The sequence below is a fragment of the Bubalus kerabau genome, chromosome 1 (genome assembly GCF_029407905.1).
Source record: "Bubalus kerabau isolate K-KA32 ecotype Philippines breed swamp buffalo chromosome 1, PCC_UOA_SB_1v2, whole genome shotgun sequence".
NCBI classification, from domain to species: Eukaryota; Metazoa; Chordata; class Mammalia; order Artiodactyla; family Bovidae; genus Bubalus; species Bubalus kerabau.
This window is the reverse complement of record NC_073624.1, coordinates 201,486,415-201,513,177: the sequence shown is the minus strand read 5'-3', so window position 1 is coordinate 201,513,177 and position 26,763 is coordinate 201,486,415. Positions and strand designations below refer to the sequence as shown.

At 37.7% G+C, this 26,763-nt stretch overlaps 1 protein-coding gene and 1 pseudogene across 18 annotated transcripts in view; both read left to right on the top strand.

Moving 5' to 3' along the window:
* LOC129629692 (protein FAM170A-like) overlaps window positions 1-26,763 on the top strand; it is a 362,499-nt gene that overhangs the window by 282,315 nt on the left and 53,421 nt on the right. For all 18 annotated transcript variants that reach the window (XR_008703313.1, XR_008703314.1, XM_055549965.1 and 15 more), the window contains 2 exons: window positions 21,490-21,558; window positions 22,544-22,681. Coding sequence is in view for 16 of the 18 variants with exons in the window: in XM_055549965.1 (XP_055405940.1) it covers window positions 22,672-22,681 (10 nt within the window). In the remaining 2 variants the exon portion in view is untranslated. The remainder of the gene's footprint in view (window positions 1-21,489; window positions 21,559-22,543; window positions 22,682-26,763) is intronic.
* LOC129629690 (CREB-regulated transcription coactivator 2-like) lies at window positions 11,677-13,821 on the top strand (annotated as a pseudogene).

The following is a 26,763-nucleotide window of genomic DNA, read 5'->3' as shown; positions in this document are numbered from 1 at the left end:
GTTGTATAATTATTTCATTATATATCATAAGGTAGTAACAATAGAAATAAAGTGCACAATAAACGTAATGCACTTGAATCATATTGAAACCATCCCCTCCTGCAGCAAAATTGTTTTCAATGAAACCACTCACTGATGCCAAAAAGTTTGGGGACGGATGCACTAAAATTTTCCTCTAAAGAATCTGAATATTATTTGCTTAATAAGAAATTAATATCACTGTTCATTCTCACCAAACAGTCTAAGCAAAATGCCTACTAATATGACTTATCCAACATTTAATTAGGCTTTTCTTCTTTCCTTTGAACTTTGACTTGCTCTTGAGCTTATGTAAGCACTGTAACAAGAATGTCTCTTCCTTTATTCTCTCTCCCAAGAGTAGGAACTACAAAGAAAAACATTTGCTGCTCAACTCTCTGATTTTGCCACTGCCTCATCCCACTGCTTCACACCTAGCTCCTGCTAGTTTTGTTTTTCTCATTAAAAAAAAAAAAAAAAAAAAAAAAAAACTCCCTTTCTATCTGACTTTTAAGATATTTATAAATTTGATGGTAAGAGCATTTTCTCTGTTGTAGTAGTTCCCCTTAATGAAGTCTTTTATTATTTGTGCTCATACTTGCATGTTTTATCTGACAGTGTATATATTTTGCTTTGTTTTGCCCATTAACATCTCTTGTGGTGCTTTGCTCACTTAAATTAGAATTTCAAAGAGAGACTAGAGCTATGAGTGCTGGAGATATAAACTAGTGACTCCTTTGCATGAATGTGGGAGGTGACAGGAGAAAGCTGAAGTAAAGAAGTAAATGAAAATTTTCAGAAGAGCTTGTATATATATACAGAGAGAGAAAGAGACAGAGAGAGAGAGAGAGAGAGAGAGAGAGAGAGAGAGAGTTATGGCTAGAAAGTGTTAATCACTCAGTTATGTTCAACTCCTTGTGAACTCATGCACTGTAGCTCTCCAGGCTCTTTTGTCGATCAGATTCTCCAGGCAAGAGTACTGGAGTGTGTAGCCATTCCCTTCTCCAGGGGATCTTCTTAACCCAGGGATTGAACCAATGTCTCCTGCTTTGCAGGCAGATACTTTACCATCTGAGCCAACAGGGAAGCCCCTAGAAATTTTAGGCATATGTAAAAATTTTAAAAATTAAGAAACTGTAGAACAGGAAAAGCAAAAAGCAAGAAAACTTTGCCTCTTTTTCAGAGAAATTAAAGGGTTTGGAATCTTCTCCAAGTCTGTCAACAATCATCTCTTCATCTCTAAAAGTACTTTACTTTGTACTTGTATTATATACAAAGTTTAAAAATGTTATCTTCAAGTTATTATCAGACTAAAAATCTATGAATAAAAAATTAAAGGTTTGTCTTCTTTTCAACAAGATTTGATGGATTTTGTCAAAAAAAAAAAAAAAAAGATAAAAGATACAGTCAGAGGTCCAAAACTTACAAGACAAAATGTTATTGAAGTTAAGTCATCAGAGAATGTTTTATAAGAAAATCATTCCAAAGACACTTTATTTTTAAATGATAATGTCAGTAAGATAGAGAGCATGAAGGAACTATTATTAATGAGCAATAAGAGAAAGAAGCCAAAATACTGACAAAGAAACCAGTGAATAATGTGAAAGGAAGTGTCAAGATGGAGCATGGTCCCAAGTTCAGTTCAATTGCTCAGTCCTCCCTGACCCTTTGCAACCCCATGGACTGCAGCAAACCAGGCTTCCCTGTCCATCACCAACTCTTGGAGCTTGCTCAAACTCTTGTCCACTGAGTCGGTGATACCATCCAATCATCTGATCCTCTGTCATTCCCTTCTCCTCAAGCCTTCAATCTTTCCCAGCATCAGGGTCTTTTCCAATGAACCAGTTCTTTGCATGAGGTGGCCAAAGTATTGGAGTTTCAGCTTCAGCATCAGTCCTTCCAATGAATATTCAGGACTGATTTCCCCTAGGATGGACTGGTTGGATCTCCTTGCAGTCCAAGTGACTCTCAAGAGTCTTCTCCAACACCACAGTTCAAAAGCATCAATTCTTTGGCACTCAGCTTTCTTTATAGTCCAACTCTCACATCCATACATGACCACTGGAAAATGATAGCTTTGGCTAGATGGACATTTGTGGGAAAGTAATGTCTCTGCTTTTTAATATGCTGTCTAGGTTGGTCATAGCTTATCTTCCAAGGAGGAAGTGTCTTTTAATTTCATGGCTACAATCACCATCTGCAGTGATTTTGGAGCCCAAAAAAATAAAGTCTGTCAATGTTTCCATTATTTCCCCATCTATTTGCCATGAACTGATGGGACCAGATGCCATGATCTTAGTTTTCTGAATGTTGAGCTTTAAGCCAACTTTTTCACTCTCCTCTTTCACTTTCATCAAGAGGCTCTTTAGTTCTTCTTCACTTTCTGCCATAAGGGTGGTGGCATCTGCATATCTGAGGTTATTGATATTTCTCCTGTCAATTTTGATTGCAGCTTGTGCTTCATCCAGCCCAGTGTTTCTCATGATGTACTCTGCATATAAGTTAAATAAGCAAGGTGACAATATACAGTCTTGATGTACTCCTTTCCCAATTTGGTACCACTCTGTTGTTCCATGTCTGATTCTAACCGTTGCTTCTTGACCCGCATACAGATTTCTCAGGAGGCACATCAGGTGGTCTGGTATTACCTTCTCTTTAAGAATGTTCCACAGTTTGCTGTGGTCCACACAGTCAAAGACTTTGGCATAGTCAATAAAGCAGAAGTAGATGTTTTTTCTGAACTCTCTTGCTTTTTCTATGATCCAATGCATGTTGGCAATTTGATCTCTGGTTCTTCTGCTTTCTCTAAATCCAGCTTGAACATTTGCAATTTCATGGTTCACATACTGTTGAAGCCTTGCTTGGAGAATTTTGAGCATTACTTTCCTAGCATGTGAGATGAGTGCAATTGGGTGGTAGTTTGAATATTTTTTGGCATTTCCTTTCTTTGGAATTGGAATGAAAACTAACCTTTTCCAGTCCTGAGTTTTCCAAATTTGCTTGCGTATTGAGTACAGCACTTTCACAGAATCTTCTTTTAGGAATTGAAATAGCTCCACTGGAATTCCACCACCTCCACTAGCTTTGTTCATAGTGATGTTTCCTAAGGCCCCCTCGACTTTGCACTCCAGGATGTCTGGCTCTAGGTGAGGGATCACATCATCGTGGTTATCTGGGTCATTAAGATCTGTTTTGTATAGTTCTATGTATTCTTGCCACCTTTTCTTAATATCTTCTGCTTCTGTCAGGTCCATATCATTTCTGTCCTCTATTGTGCTTATCTTTGCATGAAATGTTCCCTTGGTATTTCTAATTTTCTTGAGGAGATGCCTAGTCTTTCCCATTCTATTGTATTTCTATATTTCTTTGCTTGATCACTGAGAAATACCAATTATAGGTACCTCTTCAAACTTCATGAGAAACAAACAAGTGGTAAATAGACTAGCAATTTAAAATTTTTGTCTTGGGGGAATTATAGCTCATGATTTATTAGTATACTCTTTTTCTGAACATTTTCATCTAAAGAGTATTTTCTATATTTCCTCATAACCTATTACTTAAACATATATATTGACTAAATATCTTTGGAAAGGTTATAGAGATGTTTGGTTCTTGTCTTTTTTTTAGTGTGTTCAATTTATGTGCACATAAGCCTTTCAAAAATTGAGCACATACTTAAGGTTTTTAATAATATGCTCCAAAGTGTTTCCTCTATGAACCAAGTTTTGCATTACAGCTATCTCATTGTTCTCATTTGTACTTATCATGAAGTGTATTTCACTGGTGCAGCTCCATGCTTTTTGTTTGAAAAATAACTGTCAATATATATTTAAAATAATAATAAAATTCTCAGGAAAATGTAGCCATTTAATTATATTGCCATTCATGGTAATAACAAACTAAAATTCTGTAAAAGATAAATACAGTAAGAGCAGGAAGGAATCTAAATAAACCATTAAGATAATCATCAAATCACAAGCAAAGAAAAAGGGAAGAGAAGAATGTAACAAGGGAAAGTCATGAAAAAAACCCTGAAACAATTAACAAAATGGCAGTGAGTACATATCTATAAATTATTACTTTAAATATAAATGGACTAAACGCTCCAATAAAAAGACATAAGAACTCAATGGACACAAAAGCAAAAGCCATATATATGCTAGTTACAAGAGACTAATTTCAGCTCTAAAAACCCACAGTGAAAGTAAGGGAATGAAAAAAGTTATTCTATGCAAATGGAAATGTAAACAAAAAGAAAGTCAAAGTAGCAATACTTATATGAGCCAAAATAGACTTTAAAACAAAGACTGTAAAAACCAATGAAGAATGTAACATAATTATCAAGGGATAATTCCAAGAAGATATAATAACTGTGTGTGTATATGTGTATGTATGTATGTATATGTGTGTATGTGTATGTGTGTATATATATATACACACACGCACATACCACCAACATGCTATGCTATGCTATGCTAAGTCACTTCAGTCATGTCCGACTCTGTGCGACCCCAGAGACGGCAGCCCACCAGGCTCCCCCGTCCCTGGGATTCTCCAGGCAAGAACACTGAAGTGGATTGCCATTTCCTTCTTCAATGCATGAAAGTGAAAAGTGAAAGTGAAGTTGCTCAGTTGTGTCTGACGCTTAGCGACCACATGGATTGCAGCCTAGCAGGCTCCTCCGTCCATGGGATTTTCCAAGCAAGAGTACTGGAGTGGGGTGCCATTGCCTTCTCTGACCACCAACATATGAGCACCTAAATAAACAAAACAAATGTTGTGGTGCCTAGTGATAAAAAATCTGCCTTCCAATGCAAGAGATGCAAGTTCAGTGCTGAAATTGGGAACATCGTCTCAAGTATGAAATGACACCTTACTCCGCAAATCTTGCCTAGAACAGAATTCTTCCATGAACAGAGGAGCCTGGTGGACTACAGTCCATGGGGCCACAAAGAGTCAGACATGACTGAGCAACTGAGCACTACGGCAAACATAAAGCAAAAACAGGCAGTATTCCATAATAGTAAGGGATTTAACACCACATGCACATCTATGGACAGATTATCCAGACAGAAAGCCAAAACAGAAATACTGGTGTAAGTGATATATTAGGTCAAATAGATTTGAAAAGAACATTCCATCCAAAAGCAACAGAATTCATATTGACTTGCACTTGAAACATTCTTCAGGCAAGATTACATGAGACACTACAAAATAATTCTTGGTCAGTTTGAGAAGATTGAAATAATAACAAGCATCTTTTCAGACTACAATGCTATGACACTAGAAACCAAAAAGAAGAAAAAAAACTTCAAAATATACAAGTATATGTGGAGGCTAAACAGTATTCTACTAAACAATGAATGGGTCCATGAAAAAAATACTTGAAGATAAATGAAAATGAAAACACAGTGGCTCAAAATCTTTGGGAAGCAGCAAAAGTTCTAAAATGAGAATTTATAGTGACACAAGCCTACATCAGAAAACAAGAAAAATCTTAAAAACAAAACAAAACAAAACAAACTCTAACCTTACATCTAAAGGAACTAGAAAAAGAAAGCAAAACAACAACAACAACAAAACCCAACACAAGTTAGTAGGAGGAAATGAATCATATAATTGAGAGCAAAAATAAATGAAGACTACAAATACAATAGAAAAGATCAATGAAGCTAAAAGCTATTTTTTTTGAAAAAAATAAACAATATTGTTAAGCTTTAGACAGACTGATCAAGGAAAATGAGTGAGATGTACAAATAAGAAAATTACTAGAACTAATCAATGATTATAGTAAAGTTGCAGGATATAAAATCAACACACAGAAATCCCTTGCATTCCTATACACTAATAATGAGAAAACAGAAAGAGAAATTAAGGAAACAATTCCATTCACCATTGCAACAGAAAGAATAAAATACTTAGAAATATATCTACCTAAAGAAACTAAAGACCTATATATAGAAAACTATAAAACACTGGTGAAAGAAATCAAAGAAGACACTAATAGATGGAGAAATATACCACGTTCATGGATTGGAAGAATCAATATAGTGAAAATGAGTATACTACCCAAAGCAATCTATAGATTCAATGCAATCCCTATCAATCTACCAACAGTATTCTTCACAGAGCTAGAACAAATAATTTCACAATTTGTATGGAAATACAAAAAACCTCGAATAGCCAAAGCTATCTTGAGAAAGAAGAATAGAACTGGAGGAATCAACCTACCTGACTTCAGGCTCTACTACAAAGCCACAGTTATCAAGACAGTATGGTACTGGCACAAAGACAAAAATATAGATCAATGGAACAAAATAGAAAGCCCAGAGATAAATCCACGCACATATGGATACCTTATCTTTGACAAAGGAGGCAAGAATATACGATGGATTAAAGACAACCTCTTTAACAAGTGGTGCTGGGAAAACTGGTCAACCACTTGTAAAAGAAGGAAACTAGAACACTTTCTAACACCATACACAAAAATAAACTCAAAATGGATTAAAGATCTAAATGTAAGACCAGAAACTATAAAACTCCTAGAGGAGAACATAGGCAAAACACTCTCCGACATACATCACAGCAGGATCCTCTATGACCCACCTCCCAGAATATTAGAAATAAAAGCAAAAATAAACAAATGGGGCCTAATTAAACTTAAAAGCTTCTGCACAACAAAGGAAACTATTAGCAAGGTGAAAAGACAGCCTTCAGAATGGGAGAAAATAATAGCAAATGAAGCAACTGACAAACAACTAATCTCAAAAATATATAAGCAACTTCTACAGCTCAATTCCAGAAAAATAAATGACCCAATCAAAAAATGGGCCAAAGAACTAAATAGACATTTCTCCAAAGAAGACATACAGATGGCTAACAAACACATGAAAAGATGCTCAACATCACTCATTATCAGAGAAATGAAAATCAAAACCACTATAAGGTACCATTTCACACCAGTCAGAATGGCTGCGATCCAAAAGTCTACAAGCAATAAATGCTGGAGAGGGTGTGGAGAAAAGGGAACCCTCTTACACTGTTGGTGGGAATGCAAACTAGTACAGCCACTATGGAGAACAGTGTGGAGATTCCTTAAAAAACTGGAAATAGACCTGCCTTATGATCCAGCAGTCCCACTGCTGGGCATACATACTGAGGAAACCAGAATTGAAAGAGACACACGTACCCCAATGTTCATCACAGCACTGTTTATAATAGCCAGGACATGGAAGCAACCTAGATGTCTATCAACAGATGAATGGATAAGAAAGCTGTGGTACATATATACAATGGAGTATTGCTCAGCCATTAAAAAGAATACATTTGAATCAGTTCTAATGAGGTGGATGAAACTGGAGCCTATTATACAGAGTGAAGTAAGCCAGAAAGAAAAACACCAATACAATATACTAATGCATATATATGGAATTTAAAAAGATGGTAACAATAACCCTGTATATGAGACAGCAAAAGAGACACTGATGTATAGAACAGTCTTTTGGACTCTGGGGGAGAGGGAGAGGGTGGGATGATTTGGGAGAAAGGCACTGAAATACATATACTATCATATATGGAATGAGTCACCAGTCCAGGTTCGATGCACAATACTGGATGCTTGGGGCTGGTGCACTGGGACGACCCAGAGGGATGGTATGGGGATGGAGGAGGGAGGAGGGTTCAGGATGGGGAACACATGTATACCTGTGGTGGATTCATTTTGATATTTGGCAAAACCAATACAATATTATAAAGTTTAAAAATAAAAAAATAAAAATAAATAAAAAAAAGAATTGTAAAAAGAGAGGTTACAACTAACAGAAGTACAAAGGATAATAGGGAATTGCTAAGAACAATTATATGCCAATGAAATGATCAACAGAGAAGAAATGGACACATTCCAAGAACTGCACAATATCACAAGACTGAATCAGGAATATGAACAGAACAATTACCGGCAATCACACTGAATTAGTGATTAAAAAAAAATCCCAACTATCAAAAACTCCAAGACCAGGTAACTTCACAAGTGAATTCTACCAAACATTTATCAAAGAGTTAATGCCAATATTTCTCTAACTATTCCAAAAAATCTAGAGGAACAGATGCTTCATAACTCATTATACAGGGTCAGCATTTATCTGATACTAAACCAAAGATATAAAAAATAAAGGAAGATGCAGGCCAGTATCACTGAGAAACATAGATGTAAAAATCTTAAAGAAAATATTAGCAAGCCAAATTCAAATATAGTTTAAAAGGATCATACACCTTGATCAAATGGATTCATACCAGAAATGCAAGGATAGTTCCATAAGCAAAATCAATGTAATACAAGACATTAATAAGTTGAAGAATAAAACAAATACAACCATCTCAATAAATATAAAATGTTTTTGACAAAATTCAACATCCATTTGTGATTTAAAAAATAAAGTGAGTACAAAGAGAAATATGCCTCAAGATTATATAGAACATTGCAATAAGCCCAGAGCTATCGCCATACTCAAAAGTGAAAAGCTGAAAGCATTTCCTATAAAACCAGGATCTAGACACTGATGCCTATATTGCCACTTTTCTTCAGCAGAGTATTGGTAGTCCTAGCCACAGCAGAAGTAGATGTTTTTCTGGAACTCTCTTGGTTTTTTTTTTTTTTTTTTTTTTTTTTTAACTTTACATAACTGTATTAGTTTTGCCAAATATCAAAATGAATCCACCACAGGTATGAAAAAAGTTGGCTTAAAACTCAACATTTTGAAAATGAAGATCATGGCATCTGGTCCCATCACTTCATAGCAAATAGATGGGTAAACAATGGAAACAGTGAGAGACTTTATTTTCTTGGGCTCTAAAATCACTTCAGATGGTGACTGCAGGCATGAAATTAAGATACTTGCTCCTTGAAAGAAAAGCTATGACCAACCTAGACAGCATATTAAAAAGCAGAGGCATTACTTTGCCAGTAAAGGTCCCTCTAATCAAAGCTATGGTTTTTCCAGTAATCATGTATAGATGTGAGAGTTGGACTATAAAGAAAGCTGAGTGCTGAAGAATTGATGCTTTTGAGCTGTGGTGTTGAAGACTCTTGAGAGTTCCTTGGACTTCAAGGAGATCCAACCAGTCCATCCTAAAGAAAATCAGTCCTGAATATTCATTGGAAGGACTGATGTTGAAGCTGAAACTCCAATACTTTGGCCACCTGATGCAAAGAACTGACTCATTGGAAAAGACTCTGATGCTGGAAAAGACTGAAGGCAGGAGGAGAAGGGGACGACAGAGGATGAGATAGTTGGATGACATCTCCAACTCAATGGACATGAGTTTGAGCAAGCTCCAGGAGTTGGTGATAGATGGGGAAGCCTGGCGTGCTGAAGTCCATGGGGTTGCAAAAAATCAGACATGACTGAGTGGCTGAACTGAACTGAATTGAGTCTCAGTAGTCAGACAAGAAAAAGAAATAATCCAAATTGGAAAGGAGAAATATAAGTGTTACTGTTTGCAGGTGATATGATACTATAAAAAATCCTCTTAAACCCTACAAATGTCTAAGAACTCATCAGTGACTTCAGTACAATTACAGGATGCAAAATTAATATATAGAAATCTGTCATGTATTTATTGACTATATATTAAAGCAAAATATCAGAATGAGAAATTTTTAAAATATAATATATAATTACATCAAAAGAATTAAAATACCTTGGAATAAGTTTAATTACAGTGATAAAAAATCTGTACTTGGAAAATTATAAGCCACTGATGAAAGTACTTGAAGATAACACATACATATGAAACAATACACTGTGCTCATGGATTAGAATAACTAATATCGGTAAAATTAGAATACTATCCAAGGCAATCTAGAGATTCAATGCAGCCCTAATAAAAATAACAATGGTATTTTTCAGAGAACTAAAATAAATAATTTTAAAACTTATGTGGAAACAAAAAATATCCCAGAGACCAAAAAATTCTTGAGAAAGAACACTGGAAGAATCAGGCTCCCTGACTTCAGACTGTGCTACAAAGCTATAGTAATAAAAGCAGTGTGGTACTGGTACAAAATCAGACATTTAATCAGCGGAACAGAAAGAGAGTCCAGAAATAAACCTATGTACTTATGGTCAATTAATCTACAATAAAAAAGGCAAGAATCCACAATGAAGAAAAGACAGTTTTTTCCAAAAACTGTGCTCAGAAAACTGGAAAGTTACACATAAAAGAATGACATTAGAACATTTTCTCATACTATATACAAAAATAAACTGACAATGAGTTAAAGTTCTAAATATAAGACCAGATACCATAAAACTCCCAGCAGAGAACACAGGCAGAAAACTCTTGGACATATATCATAGCCTTCTTTGTTTGGATCTGTCTCCTATGGCATAAGAAACAAAAGCAAAAATAAACAAATGTGACCTAATTTAACTTAAAAGCTTTTGCATAGCAAAATAAACCATCAACAAAATGAAAAGGCAATCTACTGAATGAAAATTAATTGTAAATGACATGACCAATAAGGAGTTAATCTATCATATTTAAGCAGCTCATACAAGTCAAACATGCAAACTCATGACCCAATTAAAAAATGATAGAACATATGAAAAGACATTTTCCCAAAGAAGACATATAGATAACCAACAGGCACATGGAAAGATGCGTGATATCAGTAATCATCAGAGAAATGCAAATCAAAACCAAAATGAATTATCTTCTCCCCCTTCTCAAAATAACTATCATCAAAAACCAAAAATAACAAATGTTGGGGAGGATATGACAAAAAAGGAACACTTGTATGCTATTGACGGTAATGTAAATCGGTACAACCCCTATAGCAAACCATATAGTTTCCTCAAAAGAACCAAAAAGATTAACTACCATGTGATTAACCAATTCCATTTCTGTGTATGTATCTGATTTAAAAAAAAAAAAAAAACTAATTCAAAACATGCATACCCTAATGTTCATAGGACCATTATTTATAATAGTCAAAATATGGCACCCCAAGTGCAAATGTATAAAGAAGATATATATATATATATATATATATATACACACACACACACACACACACACATGCACACACACATATATACAGTAGCATAGTACTCAGCCATACAAAAGGATGAAATCTTGCCATTCAACAATATGGATGGACTGACAGTATTATGCTAAGTGAAATGTCAGACAAAGCCAAATAATGCGTGGTTTTACTTGTATGTGGCATCTAAAACACAAAATAAATGAACAAACATAACTAAACAGAAACAGAGTCATAGATACAGAGAACAAATAGGTCGTTGCCAGAGAGGAGGGGTGGTGGGGAGAGAAATAGGCAGATTAAGAAGCACGAAATTTCAGTTAATAGTCATAGGTATGAAATGTACAATATGGGGAATATGGTAAATATAGTTTCTTTGCATGTTGAGAAATTATAACTAGACTTATCATGGTGATCATTTTGTATAGTTAGAAATATCAGACTAATATGTGGTAACCAGGAGATAACTTAGTGTTGTAGGTCAATTATACTTCAGAAGAAAGAAAGAAAAACTTCAAAGGTGGCAGCAGCTATGGCTAGAAGAGCTGGGCTGGGGCCCATGGCGGAGGTGGAGGCTTGTATTGGAGGGTGGTGGGTAGAGAAGGGGGAGAAAGATGGTGACATTTGGAGCAAATGGGCCAGTTCGGCCACGGCTTCAGCTTCCAACCTGCTTAAGTTTAGTGAGAAGATTGCGCTGCAGAAGCAGTGTCAGGCCGAGGAGACGGTGGCCTTCGAGGAGGTGATGATGGACTTTGGCTCCATTCAGTTACAGGCCCAAAAACTGTGGCTGGCATACACAAGGAGCTCCCATTATAGTGGCTCTCTGCCCAACGTGAACCAGATTGGCTGTGGCCTGGCTGAGTTCCAGGGTCCCTTCCACTCCCCTCTGGATTCATCTTGGAGCACTAGGCACCACGGGCTGGTGGAACAGGTGCAGCGAGATCCCCGAAGGATGGTGTCCCCACTTCACCACTATCCCCGCCACATTGACAGCTCTCCCTATTGTCCTATTTATCTCCTTCCCCTTCCCCGGAGTCCAGTTAGTGGAGGACAATGCCCTGGGGCAATTTCTCTGCAGAGAAGGGGCAGTTGTTTCGACTACCATCTGCACTTAAGCAAACAAGCTCTGACTCTGTCCTTCACACAAGAATGATGAACCCCAGCCCTCCAGACACTTATCCAGGCCCTGCACCCACTAGAGTTCTGCTGATCAGCCGTGGAGGTTTTCTGGATGGCTAGATGGACTCCAAAGTCCTGTCTATTGAGAAGAACTTGCTAGATGGTAAGCACTTGCTGAAACCATGGGATGCTAAGAAGCTGTCCTAATCCTCCTCCAGACTTTGGTCCTGTGAAGTCCCTGGAATTAACATCTCCCTGTCTCCTGACCAGCCTGTCCTCCTACCTGCCATGGACACAGGAGGCTCTCTACCTGACCTCACCCCATCACTGCCCACCCCATGGACCCAGAGGAGACAGCCTGTCTCAGCCTGAGTAGGGGGCAACAGTCCCTCCAGTTTGACCACACCATGACCCATATGGGCATCAGTGGGGGACCCAGAGGAGACAGCATGTCTCAGCCTGAGTGGGGGCAACAGTCCCTCTAGTTTGACCCACACCATGACCCATCTGGGCATCAGTGGGGGCCTGGGCCTGGGCTATGATGTGCCAGGACTTCATTCACTTAGCCACCCATCCTTGCAGTCCTCCCTAAGCAATCCCAAACTCCAAGCTTCCCTGAGCAGTCCTCAGCCCCAGCTCCAGGGCTCCCACAGTCACCCCTCATGACTGCTTGCCTCCTCCTTGGCCCACCATGCACTGCCCACCACCTCCCTGGGTCACCCCTCGCTCAGTGCCCTGGCCCTCTCCTCCTCCTCTTCCTCCTCTTCTGCTTCATCTCTGGTTCTGCCCTCCCCGCCAACCCCCACCCCCACCCCTGCCTTACTCAGCTTCTGCCCCCAGGGCCTTCCCCCACCACGGCCATGTGCCCCTCAGTCCCCATAGTTTGTGCCAGAAGGTCCCAACAGCAACTGCCCAAACAGTTTTTGCCAACAATGTCACTCACCTTGTCTTCCATCACTCAGGGTGTCCCTCTGGATAGCAGTAAGCTGCCCACCAACCAGCAGCTGCCTCCATATCCATTACAGCCTCCCAGGTTTCATTCTGCCCACCCAGCCACCCACCCCAAAGCCTCTGCAGCAGCCAGAGTTGCCCTCTCAGGCCTGCTCAGTGCAGCCCTCAGGGTGTCAGCCCCTGGGCAGGCAGCTACAGTAGGGGACACTCTACCCAGCCAGCCCCAGTGAGCGTGGGCAACTGTCTTACCACCAATCGATGAGTGACTTCAGCCTGGGGAACCTGGAGCAGTTCAGCATGGAGAACCCATCAACCAGCTGGTGCTGGATCCTCCTGGCTTTTCCAAAGAGCCTGAATTCTTAGGGGGTGAGAGGACAGTGAGTGACCTCCAGGACCCTCATGCCCTCAACCACCAGAATGTAACCCACTGTTCCCACTATGGCTCAGGGCCTAACATCATCCTCACAGGAGATGCCTCCCCAGGCTTCTACAAGGAGATTGCAGCGGCCCTGGACTGAGTGCTGGGCTTCGAGGTGTCAGCAGCTGGGCTGGGGCTGGGGCTGGGGCTGGAGGAGGAGCTGCACATGGAGCCACTGGGCCTGGAGGGGCTCAGCACGCTGAGCAACCCCTGCACCTTGCTGCCTGACCCGGCTGTGGAGGACTTGTTCCGCAGTGACCAGCTGCAGTGAGGCCGCCTCATTGTCATCCCTCTTCTCGACCCTGTCCATCATCACTGTCCCTTTCCTCCATTCCCCCAATGTGGGGGGCTGGGGTAGCTCAAGGGAGGGCCTAAAGCACTTGTAATTTTGAACCATCTGTATGGAGGTCACAGCCTGTTGGAAAATGGGGGGTAGAGGGGAGCCTTGGAGGCAGGGCTTGTCCGGATGCCTAGGGGTGGGCAGAGTGCCAGCCCCTCCTCACCACTCTTCCCCTTACAATGAAGAAGAGAGCCAGAGTAGATATTATTTTTTATTAAATATATGTTAATGGAAAATCCTATTAAATAAAAAAAAAGAAAGAAAGAAAAAACTCATGGGAAAAGAGATTAGCTTTGAGGTTACCAGAAATGAGGATTAAGGAAAGGAGGAATTAGGTGAAGATAATCAAAATATATATGAACTTCCATTTATAAGGTAATACCAGGATTGTAATGTACAACATGATAAATATAATTAACACTGATTTAAGTTATTTATGAAAATTGTTAAAAGAGTAAATCCTAAGAGTTCTCATCTCAAGAAAAAAACTTTTTTATATTTTTTTTTACAATTTTGTGTCTATATGTGATAATGGATATGCACCAAACTTATTGTGCTAATCATTTCATGATGTATGTAAGTCAAATCATTATGCTGTTTACATTAAATTTATCCAGTTCTCTTTGTCAATTACATCTTGATAGAATTGGAAGAATAAAATAGTACACTTTTGTTAGAAGTTATTCTTAGCAAAACTAAGGTAGTAACTCATTATGGGTATACAGATAAAAATTATAAAATAAAATTGTTTTTATTACGGTTTAAAAATAAAGTAAAATAAAAATAAAATAGATTCCTAAGAAATCTTTAGTTTTAACACCAGGCCTTTAGTAATGATTTCTCTTTTAAAAGATGTATATTTGGAAATCATCTGTTAGAAACTACTCCTGTGGTGATTTAGATTATTAAAAACTTGTTCAACATTACTTTTTCCTGTTTTGCAAACTCTCAAAAAGAGACTTAACTGCAGGTGATTTGAGACAATTAAATGCTAAATATCTTTTTATCTCCATAGAAAGAGATGTTTTTAGCACTAAAGATAGTAAAACACAGCCATTGCCAGATAACAGATAAAACATTTTGCATCTGATTTCTCAGAGCACCTATTTTAAAGTGCATTTAAATGAAAACAGAAACATACTCATCAAAGTAGCACAATGCAAATTTTCAAGAGAATTTTAGAAATGCAGTTCTTTCATAAGATTGTAAAAGGCAAATGAGAATTGTCATTTTGGATTAATATAGGAGAACAAAGAAAGGAAATTGACTAAAATGTCTTCCATCTTTAAAATTAAGCAGGATGTGAAAATATTTAAACAGAGTAAGTGCTGAAAGTAAATCAGCTATTTTTAATGTCCTCTGTTGTTCAGTCAGTCAGTTGTGTCCAATTCCTTGTGACCCCATGGACTGCAGCATGCCAAGCTTCTCTGTCCTTCACTATCTCCCAGAGCTCGCTGTAATTCATGTCCATTAGTTGGTGATGCCATACAACCATCTCATCCTCTGTCTTCCCTTTCTCCCCCTGCCTTCAATCTTTCCCAGCATCAGGGCCTTTTCCAATGAATTTGCTCTTCACAACAGGTGACCAAAGTATTGGAGCTTCAGCATCAGTCCTTCCAATGAACATTCAGGACTGATTCCCTTTAGGATGGACTGGTTGGATCTCCTTGCTGTCCAGGGGACTCTGGAGAGTCTGCTCCAACACCACAGGTCGAAAACATCAATTCTTTGAGGCTCAGCCTTCTTGACAGTCCAACTCTCATTTCCGTACATGACTACTGGAAGAACCATAGCTTTGACTAGATGAACCTTTGTCTGCAAAGTAATGTCTCTGTTTTTTAATATGCTCTCTAGGTTTATCAAAGCTTTTCTTCCAAGTAGCAAGTGTCCTTTGTTTGGATTTACCAGATTTTTAGTGTTAAACCAGACATTTTGATTTAATTTAGATTTATCATTTCTTATACCATCTTATGTGAAAATGCTCAACACAGAGTCACCTTTTCAACATATTTATCACGTGCTAACAATAATCCAGGATGTATATTAAGATTTTTATCACATAATCTTCAACTCTATAGATTGCTATCATTCTATGATGAAAAAGTTGGAGCATAGAAAATTCAGCGTTCTTGCCCAGTCTCCAATAGGTACTAACTGACAGATTTGGAGTTTCAACTAAGAGCTTTCTCCAAAGCCCATGCTCTTTACTCTGTTTATATTCATAAAACTGACTCAGGTCATGTCATTGCAGGAACTAACCTCGCTTTTCTGCTTCCTTTCAAGCCACCCATTCAGTATAGAAATGTGGCAGAATTATAAACAGAAGATTGAGAGAAGGGTTGTGGATATTAGCCCTATCTAATATGTTCCTTGCCGACCCAGTCCTCTGTCTCTGTTCTACCTTCCACCAGTTGTCCTAGGAAAAAATCATTTGGAACAATTGAGTCTTCAGTGAAAAAACTCAGCCTTCTTGGCACTTTCTGTTTTTCTTGTACTCAGCCTCACACCTCTCTACAGACAGCTTTGCTTCAGTAGAGAGACTTGTTAAAGATTGGATGTTACAGTAGAGTGTGAAGTTTGTTATTTAAGCTTCCTCTTGAGAGCTGGCATCAAGCAGGTGCTATTCTAGTCAATGTTGTTGACCTCTACAAAATCTGCTGTTTGGGAGTGATAAAAAGTTAAGGATTATTAAAAATCTCAGAGCTGATTTATTGAGTCAAAATTTCCACTGCTATATTAACCTAATAAGGAATGGCTCTAAGTAACACTGTGTTATTCAGGTCAGCATCCAAAACAGAATACAGTTTCTCCTAGGTCAAGGAAAGACAAATTTCATTTCACTTTATGTTAACTAAGTATAGAAATTCCACAGCTACTAGTCATATGGCCAAGAAGATTGCCTAACTGTCTGAGGCTTTCTTAATGTTTCCTCTTTATAAATCATAACCAGTAGCACTCATTTATGAGAAGAAATGATGTGTCTAAATGAATTTCAAAGCTGTTGTTAGAAGGGTATTATGAGATACATTGTTTCTTCACTTAATATAAGTTAACTAATTAAAGCCAGAGAAAAGCTAACCACATTTTTGACCATGAATTCATTCATCTTTACTCATTTATGGGTTAATACATATCTTTGTGTAATATATTCCTATTGTTACAATAAAATGTCTATTGCTGCTAATACTAGAAATATAGCAATTAACAAGGTAGATCATAAATATAGCCTTTACAGGAGTTAAATTTTGGTTTACATATTAAAGAGGACTTCTTTTCCTATTAAAAATTTAATAGGAAGCAATTTATCATTGACTTAGATCAATTCAATATGTAATTGTAGCTGTCCATATAAAAGAATTTATGCCATGACCTGAGTTACCTTTAAATGTTACAGGGCATATGTGAAAAATAAATAAATACCTTGACTGACCTGTGATAATGTCTTCAGGACAGAGTACCTCATTAGGCAGTCATAAGTTATATAATTATATTCATATACATTTCACTGTAATTGGATAGTGTACCAAATTAAATAGATCAGTAATGTTGTTGAATATATTTCAGTACTTTCAGAACAGGAAAGTACAGAAAGACATTCTGGTTGTTTTTTGGCCTATTAATGTTATACATAATTATAATCTAATTAGTTATCACATAAATTCCACCTGGTATTTTACAACAGGACAATCACATGAAAGTGTTTATCAAGACTATTACTTTTCTTTAAAAACCAGAAACTTTCAAAGATGTGACAATTTATTATTAAACATAAATATTTTAAAAAGAAAAGATACTCAGAGAAAGAAATGCCAAACTATTTATCCAAAGTTTTCAAGTTATTTTCCCTAGATTTATATTATTTAAAGAAAGTCTTAGTTACTCAGTTGTGTCCAGGTCTTTGCAACCCCATGGACTGTAGCCTGCCAGGCTCCTCTGTCCAAGGAATTTTCCAGGCAAGAATATTGGATTAGATTGCCATTCCCTTCTCTAGGGGATCTTCCTAACCCAGGGATCAAACCCAGGTCTCCTGCAATGCAGGCAAATTCTTTACTGTCTGAGCCACCAGGGAAGCCCTCTTGAACATTTAGCATAACTTTAGTGTTTTTATATAAGTAATAAAAAATCAAACTGAAATTATATATATATATCGGAGAAGGCGATGGGACCCCACCCCAGTACTCTTGCCTGGAAAATCCCATGAACGGAAGAGCCTGGTAGGCTGCAGTCCATGGGGTCGCTAAGAGTCGGACATGACTGAGTGACTTCAGTTTCACTCTTTACTTTCATGCACTGGAGAAGGCAATGGCAACCCACTCCAGTGTTATACACATATTTACTTGAAAGAGGATTCTGGGCACTCACTACCATGCTGAACTGGCTGTACAGTGATGTATACATTGAATTTCCTGACCTAGAAAACTTACAAGTTGAACCACCAACCATTCACTGTACTAAATGACTAAATGCAGTAACAGTCAAGCCCAGATGTTATATTAATTTTCAAAACAGGAAGAACAAATTGACCAAAGAAGAGAGATAAGAGTCATTATACAGACGTAGTATCAAAATGTAGATAGTGCTGGGGCAGGTGGTAAGACAGAACAGGTGACAAAGTCTAGAGCAGTTGAACTTGACCAGTGCTTGAAAGCTCTCAAATCCAAACTGATCCATAGAGCATAGTGTAATATAATTGGAAATATAATTGGGTCAGTCCCCATTCCACTCTCACCTCCACCACTAGATGTTTGCTGCCAATATTCTACTGTTCTTTGGCGTGAAGTATTGCATTTTTTTAATGTTTTCATAGTATTTTCATTCATTTTTTAATTGTGTTACAGAGTTAAGACTTTTTTCCAATAATATCTCATATAACACATATTCTCTGAAAAATTTTTTGACACATTTGACAGTGTCTGCCTACACAACTTGACTGCAAATAATAAAGCAATGTGACACCTTCTTTGTTTCAATATCTGTGGATAGTTCTCCACTATCGTCAAGTATAGATGTTGCTTTGTAGAAGGGTAAAGCCAGATTTGCCCTGGTCCTGGTGGTGCTAGAGAAGACTTGAGAGTCCCTTGGACTGCAAGGAGATCAAACCAGTCAATCCTAAAGAAATCAACCCTGAATTTTCATTGGAAGGACTGATGCTAAAACTGAAGCTCCAGTACTCTTTGGCCACCTGATACAAAAAGCCAAGTCATTGGAAAAGACCCTGATGCTGGGAAAGATTAAAGGCAAAAGGAGAAGGGGATGGCAGAGGATGAGATGGTTAGAGAGGCACAGCATCATCAACTCAATGGACATGAATTTGAGCAAACTCTGGGAGACAATGGAGGACAGAGGAACCTGGAGTGCTACTGTCCACGGGGTTGCAGAGTCAGTTATGACTTAGTGACTGAACAACAAAGCCAGTTGTAAAATATTTACCACTTGAAAATGACTCGTTTTTTCTATTAAAATACTTGAAGAATTTTGTTTTATTCTTTACAATTAAAAAAAATGTAGTGAGGTTATACATTTCTGGAAGTTGTCTTATATTATGTTTTTTCCTGAAAATATATAAATACCCTGTTCATTTGTAATTTCAGTTTTTCCTTTATCCTAGGGATATTTTACTGTATCCTATCTTGAATAATTCTGGTTCATTTGTTCATCTCATTATTGTGTTATATCAGTTGGTCTTTTTTTTTTAATCTATTGTCTTCTAATTATATACTTATCTCTTGCTTTACACTTAAAATCATTATGCCAGTTTTTCAATTTGAAACTTTATTCTGGCTTTTCTGGTTATGATTTATTTATCCTGTTTGACCTTTTAGAGACATTTTATTTTCTTCTGCTCTTAATTCTCCATTTTTATTCCTTTTCATTGACTCATCAGCTTGTCTTAAGAGTTCTTATTTTACTGAATCTAGTTGCTTAAATTCTATAGTATGAAAGATTCTCATGTAGTTGTTCTTCTGTTCCTTGGACTATGTTAAATTTCAAACAAAGTTTCTTTATTCATTCTGCTTTGTTTTACTCATATATCTACATTTTTCCCTATTGTTCTTGTTTAATTTGAGATTTATATTTGTACCTTAGTATATTTTGCTATAGGTGAATTTACTCTAGCAGTCTGTTTCTCCCTTGGTTTCTTGGTAGCTAAAGAACTCCCTCTTCCTCATCTACTTTGGAAAGAAAAGTCAACATTCTAATCTCTGGAATCTCTGAATATGTTATCTTAAGTATCAAAATGTGGAAAGAGCTTTTGCAGATGGGATTAAGTTAAGAATTTTAAAATGAGAAGATTATCATGAATTACCTTTTGGGGTTGGTATAATAACAAGGATCCTTCCCTATGAGAGGGGAGTGGGAGAGTAATAGAGTGGAGATGTTAACAGTGGATGCAGAATGTAGAGTTATATATTTTGAAGTTGAAGGAAGGAGACAATAGCTAAGGAATGCAGGCCACCTCTAAAGCCTGGAAAATGGAAAGGGAACACATTCTCCCTTAAAGCCTCCAGATAAAATGAATCCTGCTAACATCCTGATTTTAAGCTATAAAACTCATTTTGGACTACTGACCTCCAAAACTTTAAGATAATTTGTATTTTAAGCCACTGAGTTGTGATAGTTTGCTACAACAGCAATAAGAAACTAATACAGTAAGGAATCTTTAGAACAAGTCTTTCTCTTAAATCTAGACCTAATCTGACCTATTTTACTTGGGGGACAGATTATTTTTTCTATTTTTCCTTTTTTAAAAATGACTGACTCTTGAGTTAATAATTCTCCTTAGTCACTAGCCTGTTTAAGATTACTTGTAATTATTTTGCTGAATTATACTTTCTTTTTATCTGTGATCAACAGTTCCTTCTTGATGCCCCACTCTACAGGCATATATCTTAATGGGCTTGATTTCTATTCTTAAAATTCTGAAGATAGAAGTAAGAAAGTATATACCTACCATGTTTTGCTTATCCATTCTTAAGTTGGAGACTAAAATTTCAACTCCCTACTAGTTGAATCCTGTGATTATTATCCTTGTAAAGATTCCTATATGGAATGAGATTACCATATCATGGGTTATAGCTTATTTGATTTTATAAGATGAGTCCCTTGGACTGCAAGGAGATCCAACCAGTCCATTCTGAAGGAGATCAGCCCTGGGATTTCTTTGGAAGGAATGATGCTAAAGCTGAAACTCCAGTACTTTGGCCACCTCATGCGAAGAGTTGACTCATTGGAAAAGACTCTGATGCTGGGAGGGATTGGGGGCAGGAGGAAAAGGGGACGACAGAGGATGAGATGGCTGGATGGCATCACTGACTCAATGGACGTGAGTCCGAGTGAACTCCGGGAGTTGGTGATGGACAGAGAGGCCTGGTGTGCTGCGATTAATGGGGTCCCAAAGAGTCAGACACGACTGAGCGACTGATCTGATCTGATTTATTCTCCAACACAAGTACACAGATCATTACCTTATTTTAGGTCATAAGGTTTCCTTTTTCACCATGTACTTAACAATCATTTGTATAGTTTGCTTTATTTTTTTTTTATCAATTTGATGTATGTAAGATAATATCTAACCTTTGTGTTTCCTTTTTCTGATAGTTAACAAGACTAGGAATTTCTTGGTAAATGTGCCTAACATTCAGTGGTAATGAGAAGGCTGAGCCCATGGTAAGTGAGAGAACTCTCAGGGGTATGGTTTACTGGGGGCAAAGAACACAGAAGGGAGGCTTGATTCTGGGCTTATTCTGTTGTAACTGCTGAACTTGGAAGTAAACATTTATTGTCTCTAGGAGAAGAGGCATGTTCAGAGGTAAGCAGGAGGTAGAATGGAGCTCACTGTAGAGTTCAAATCCTGTACAGAGCCCAGCTATTTCTAGATGACATAGACTGAGGCCTGGAACAAGAAGCCTAGAACATGAGACCTTCAGGCTTCACAAGGACATGATTCATGGGGAGGGCCAGTAGGGTGTGAAGACAGGGGCTTCCTCTTTCTCTATACCTCTGGGAAAGTGAAAAAGAAAAGAGTAGCATGAGACAGTAGCTTTTAAAAATTCACGATAGTATTCTAAATAGTGGAGTAAATTTATTAATGTTAGAATTGTGTGGAATTATGAGATATTCTCACATCTACACCTACATTGCAACATACACCTCACATGTAATTTATATTTGACATAAGTTCAGTAGTACACTAATACAATATGTATTAGTAGACATATCTGTGAGACAGGCATGGTTCTAAGCCTAGTGCTCTCAGATACGGCCTTATCCTCAGCTCTGGGAAAAATCAGTAATGTGGTTATCACCCTGGAAACACAAAATATTTTCTTCATTTAATCCATGTCATCTATCCTCTAGCTTTGATATCAGGTGCAAAAAATAAAAATTCAAGTTAATGGTAGAGTTTTTGTTGGATAAAAGGAATCACCCTAGTCAATGGGCTGCCATAGTCTTGCCATCTAGTGAATACTAGCTGAGCCCTGGAGTGTAAGGATGTAACTCATAGGTCATAGAATCCTGCTGAGATCCTAGTGACTTATGACTTACATCATAATGCCTCTGAAGTACTGGTCAGGACAGTGATTTGGTGAGGAGACAGACTTTCAAATGAGTTGTTCTTGAATGTACTAATTTGATTCTTTGTCATTATCAGCTGACTCTCTGGCTACAGAATTTCAGGAAGAAAGTTACCTGATTTGAATCACTCTCCAAAGAGTTGAACCATGAAAGAGAAACAAAAAAGGAAACGTGGAAAGAACATACTCCTCTAGGCTTGCAAAGATGTCAAGAGGTATGTGTTAAACCTCTTTACTGAGCATAGGGAACTGTGTTCTGAAGAAAGAAGGACATTTCCTTCTTTAGGAAATAGGAAAGAATCACATTTCCTATTTGCGGTGAGGGAGGAAGGGAAAGAGGGAGAGGAAGATGCATGTAAGCTGGTCTTTCTGGGACTCCAGGTGGTCTGAGACTAAAGAGAAATGTTAGATGATCAGGTCTTTGTCTCTGCTGCTTTGGACTTGAGCTACCTATACCATATCACTCTTGAGTTACTGTCACATATGTAGTGGTTGATTAGTATAATTATTTTTCAAAAATATTTTTCCTTTTATTTGACTTCTACCTAAGAGTGAGGGTTAAATAAGTGATGTTCTTATACATTTTCCAATAGTACTTTCTCTTATTAATGAAGAAGAAAGTGTGACTCATAAAGTAGAGGGGGAAATTGGGGAAAATATTTAAATAAATCTGGTTATGCAGGGTTGAGAGAATAAAGTCATATAGAATTTACTCAGGAATAAAGACAAATTATTTTCTCAGATTATGAAAATGTAATATGGGGGCATTCCTCTGTGAAATGTAAGGAAAGGAAAATTCTTTTCCTTAAAAGAATTCTTTTAAGGAAAAAAAAGAATCCAAACAACATGTGCAAAACACCATTAAACCAAATGGTTGACTTGAAGAGCAAGTTGGACTCTTTCTTTTAAAAAAAGGGAGGGGAAGAGAAATGAAGTAGTTCTGGTTACTATGGAGGTTCACAGTAGACAGGTAACTACTATGAGAAGTAATCATCGCTCCATGAGAGGAGAAAGACAAATTGGAGCCTACCCTAAAGCTTTGAGCGATAGCTCATACCCATGAAAGGAATTTAATATTTCCAAGGGCATGTTACATCATGAGGAAGATGTGAAAGCAGTATCAGTTTAAAACAGACAAATGGACATTTCTCCAAAGAAGACATACAAATGATCAATAAACACATGAAAAAGTGTTCAACCTCATTCATTATTAGAGAAATGCAAGTCAAATCTACAATGAGATATCACCTCACACAGGTCAGAATGGCCAAGATCAAAAAAAATCTAGTAACAGTAAATTCTGGAAAGGGTGTGGAGAAAAGGAAACTCTCTTGTACAGTTGGTGGGAGTGTAAATTGATACAGGCACTCTGGAGAACTGAAAATACTAAGAATAAAGCTACCATATGACCCAGCAATCTTACTACTGGGCATATACCCGAGAAAATCACAATTCAAAAATACACATGTACCTCCAGTGTTTATTGCATTAATATTTACAGTAGCTAGGACATGGAGGCAACCTAGGTGTCCATTGACAGGTGATTGGATAAAGAAATTGTGGTATATGTATATTTATATGTGTGCATTTAGTATTACTTAGCCATAAAAAGGAATGAATGTGAGTTGGTTCTAGTGAGGTATATGAACCTAGAGCCTGTTATACAGAGTGAAGTAAGTCAAAGAGAAAAACAAATATCATATATTAATATGTGTGTGTGTGTGTGTGTGTGTGTGTGTGTGTGTGTATATATATATATATAGTATCTAGAAAATGGTATTGATGAACCTGTTTGCAGGGCAGCAGTAGAGATGTCAACAGAGGACATACTTGTGGGCCCAGAGTGGGAAGGTAGGGGGGTGGGATGAATTGAGAGAGCAGCATTGAAACATATATATTACCATATGTAAAATAGATACTAGTGAGAAGATGCTATATAACACAGGGAGCCCAAACCTGTGCTCTGTGACAACATAGAGGGCTAGAATGTGGTGGAGAGTGGGAAAGAGGTTCAGAGAGGAGGGGACATATGTATACTTCTAGCTGATTTACACAGTCGTACAGCAGAACCCAACACAACATTGTAAAGCAATCATTCTCCAAATAAAAATGAATAAAACAGGCAAAACGTAGTGGTATCCTCAAGATCTAGTCTTGAGATGGGGTCATCTAGTTCAGGACCACATCACATCCAGGGCTTGCACATTCATCCATATACAGACCCATCTGCACTAGCTATCCTCATCATTCATTTCCTAACAATATTCCACATGCACTCAAAATCTCGGTGTTCTATTTTTATCCTGGTAGGTAAAGAGTGATAATTTTTCTGACTTCCAAAATTCTAGACTAATTATCTTTATTTTTTTAAATCATGTAAATAAAAGTGTACAATTTATACTTTGTGACTGGTTTCACTCATTTCTATATTTGTGAACTTCTTGTTGCCTGGGATTTTAGTTTCTTCATTCTTGATGTATATCTTCCATTGAAGCATTTGGGTTCTTTTTGTTCTGGGGCTACTATAAACAGTGATATGAATATTATATTATATTATATATATTTTCCCCTTATGACATATTTCTGGTTGGTAAATATTGAGAGTTAAACTGCTAAGCAATATTGCATAGGAACCTGAATGTGAGGTCCATGAATCAAAGTAAACTGGAAGTGGTCAAACAGGAGATAGAAAGAGTGAATCTCGACATTTTAGGAATCAGTGAGCTAAAATGGACTGGAATGGGTGAATTTAACTCAGATGACCATTATATCTACTACTGTGGGCAAGAATCCCTTAGAAGAAATGGAGTAGCCATCATGGTCAACAAGAGTCTGAATTGCAGTACTTGGATTCAATTTCAAAAGTAACAGAATGATCTCTGTTCATTTTGAAGGCAAACTATTCAATATCACAATAATCCAAGTCTATGCCCTGACCAGTAATGCTGAAGAAGCAAAGTTGAATGGTTCTATGAAGACCTACAAGACCTTCTAGAACTAACACCCCCAAAAGATGTGCTTTTCATTACAGGGGACTAGAATGCAAAAGTAAGAAGTCAAGAAACACCTGGAGTAACAGGCAATTTGGTCCTGGAATAGAGAATGAAGCAGGGCAAAGGCTAACAGAGTTTTGCCAAGAGAATGCACTGGTCATAGCAAACACCCTCTTCCAACAACACCAGAGAAGACTACACATGGACATCACCAGATGGTCAACGCCAAAATCAGACTGATTATATTCTTTGCAGCCAGAGATGGAAAAGCTCTATACAGACAGCAAAGATGAGTCCAGGAACTGACTGTGGTTCAGATCATGAACTCCTTAAGCCAAACTCAGACTTAAATTGAAGAAAGTAGGGAAAACCACTAGACCATTAAGGTATACCTAAATCAAACCCCTTATGATTATACAGTGGAAGTGAGAAATAGATTTAAAGGACTATATCTGATAGAGTACCTGATGAACTATGGACGGACTTTCGTGACGTTGTATAGGAAACAGGTAGGAAACAGGGATCCAAACCATCCCTAAGAAAAAGAAATGCAAAAAGAAAAAATGGCTGTCTGAGGAGGACTTACAGATAGCTGTGAAAAGAAGAGAAGTAAAAAGCAAAGGAGAAAAGGAAAGATATACCCATTTGAATGCAGAGTTCCAAAGAATAGCAAGGAGATATAAGAAAGCCTTCCTCAGTGATCAGTGCAAAGAAATAGAGCAAAACAATAGAATGGGAAAGACTAGAGATCTCTTCAAGACATTTAAAGATACCAAGGGAACATTTCATAAAAAGATGGGCACAATAAAGGACAGAAATGGTATTGACCTAACAGAAGCAGAAGATATTAAGAAGTGGCAAGAATACACAGAAATGTACAAAAAAGATCTTCACAACCCAGATAATCATGATGGTGTGATTACTCACCTAGAGCCAGACATCCTGGAATGTGAAGTCAAATGGGCCTTAGGAAGCATCACTATGAACAAAGTGAGTGAAGGTGATGGAATTCCAGTTGAGCTATTCCCAGTCCTAAAAGATGATGCTGTGAAAGTGCTGTACTCAATATGCCAGCAAATTTGGGAACTCAGTGGTGGGCACAGGACTAGAAAAGGTCAGTTTTCATTCTAGTCCCAAAGAAAGGCAATGCCAAAGAATTCTCAAACTACGGCACAATTGCACTCATCTTGCATGCTAGTAAACTAATGCTCAAAATTCCCCAAGCCAGGCTTCAGTAATACGTGAACCATGAACTTCCAGATGTTCAAGCTGGTTTTAGAAAAGCCAGAGGAACCAGAGATCAA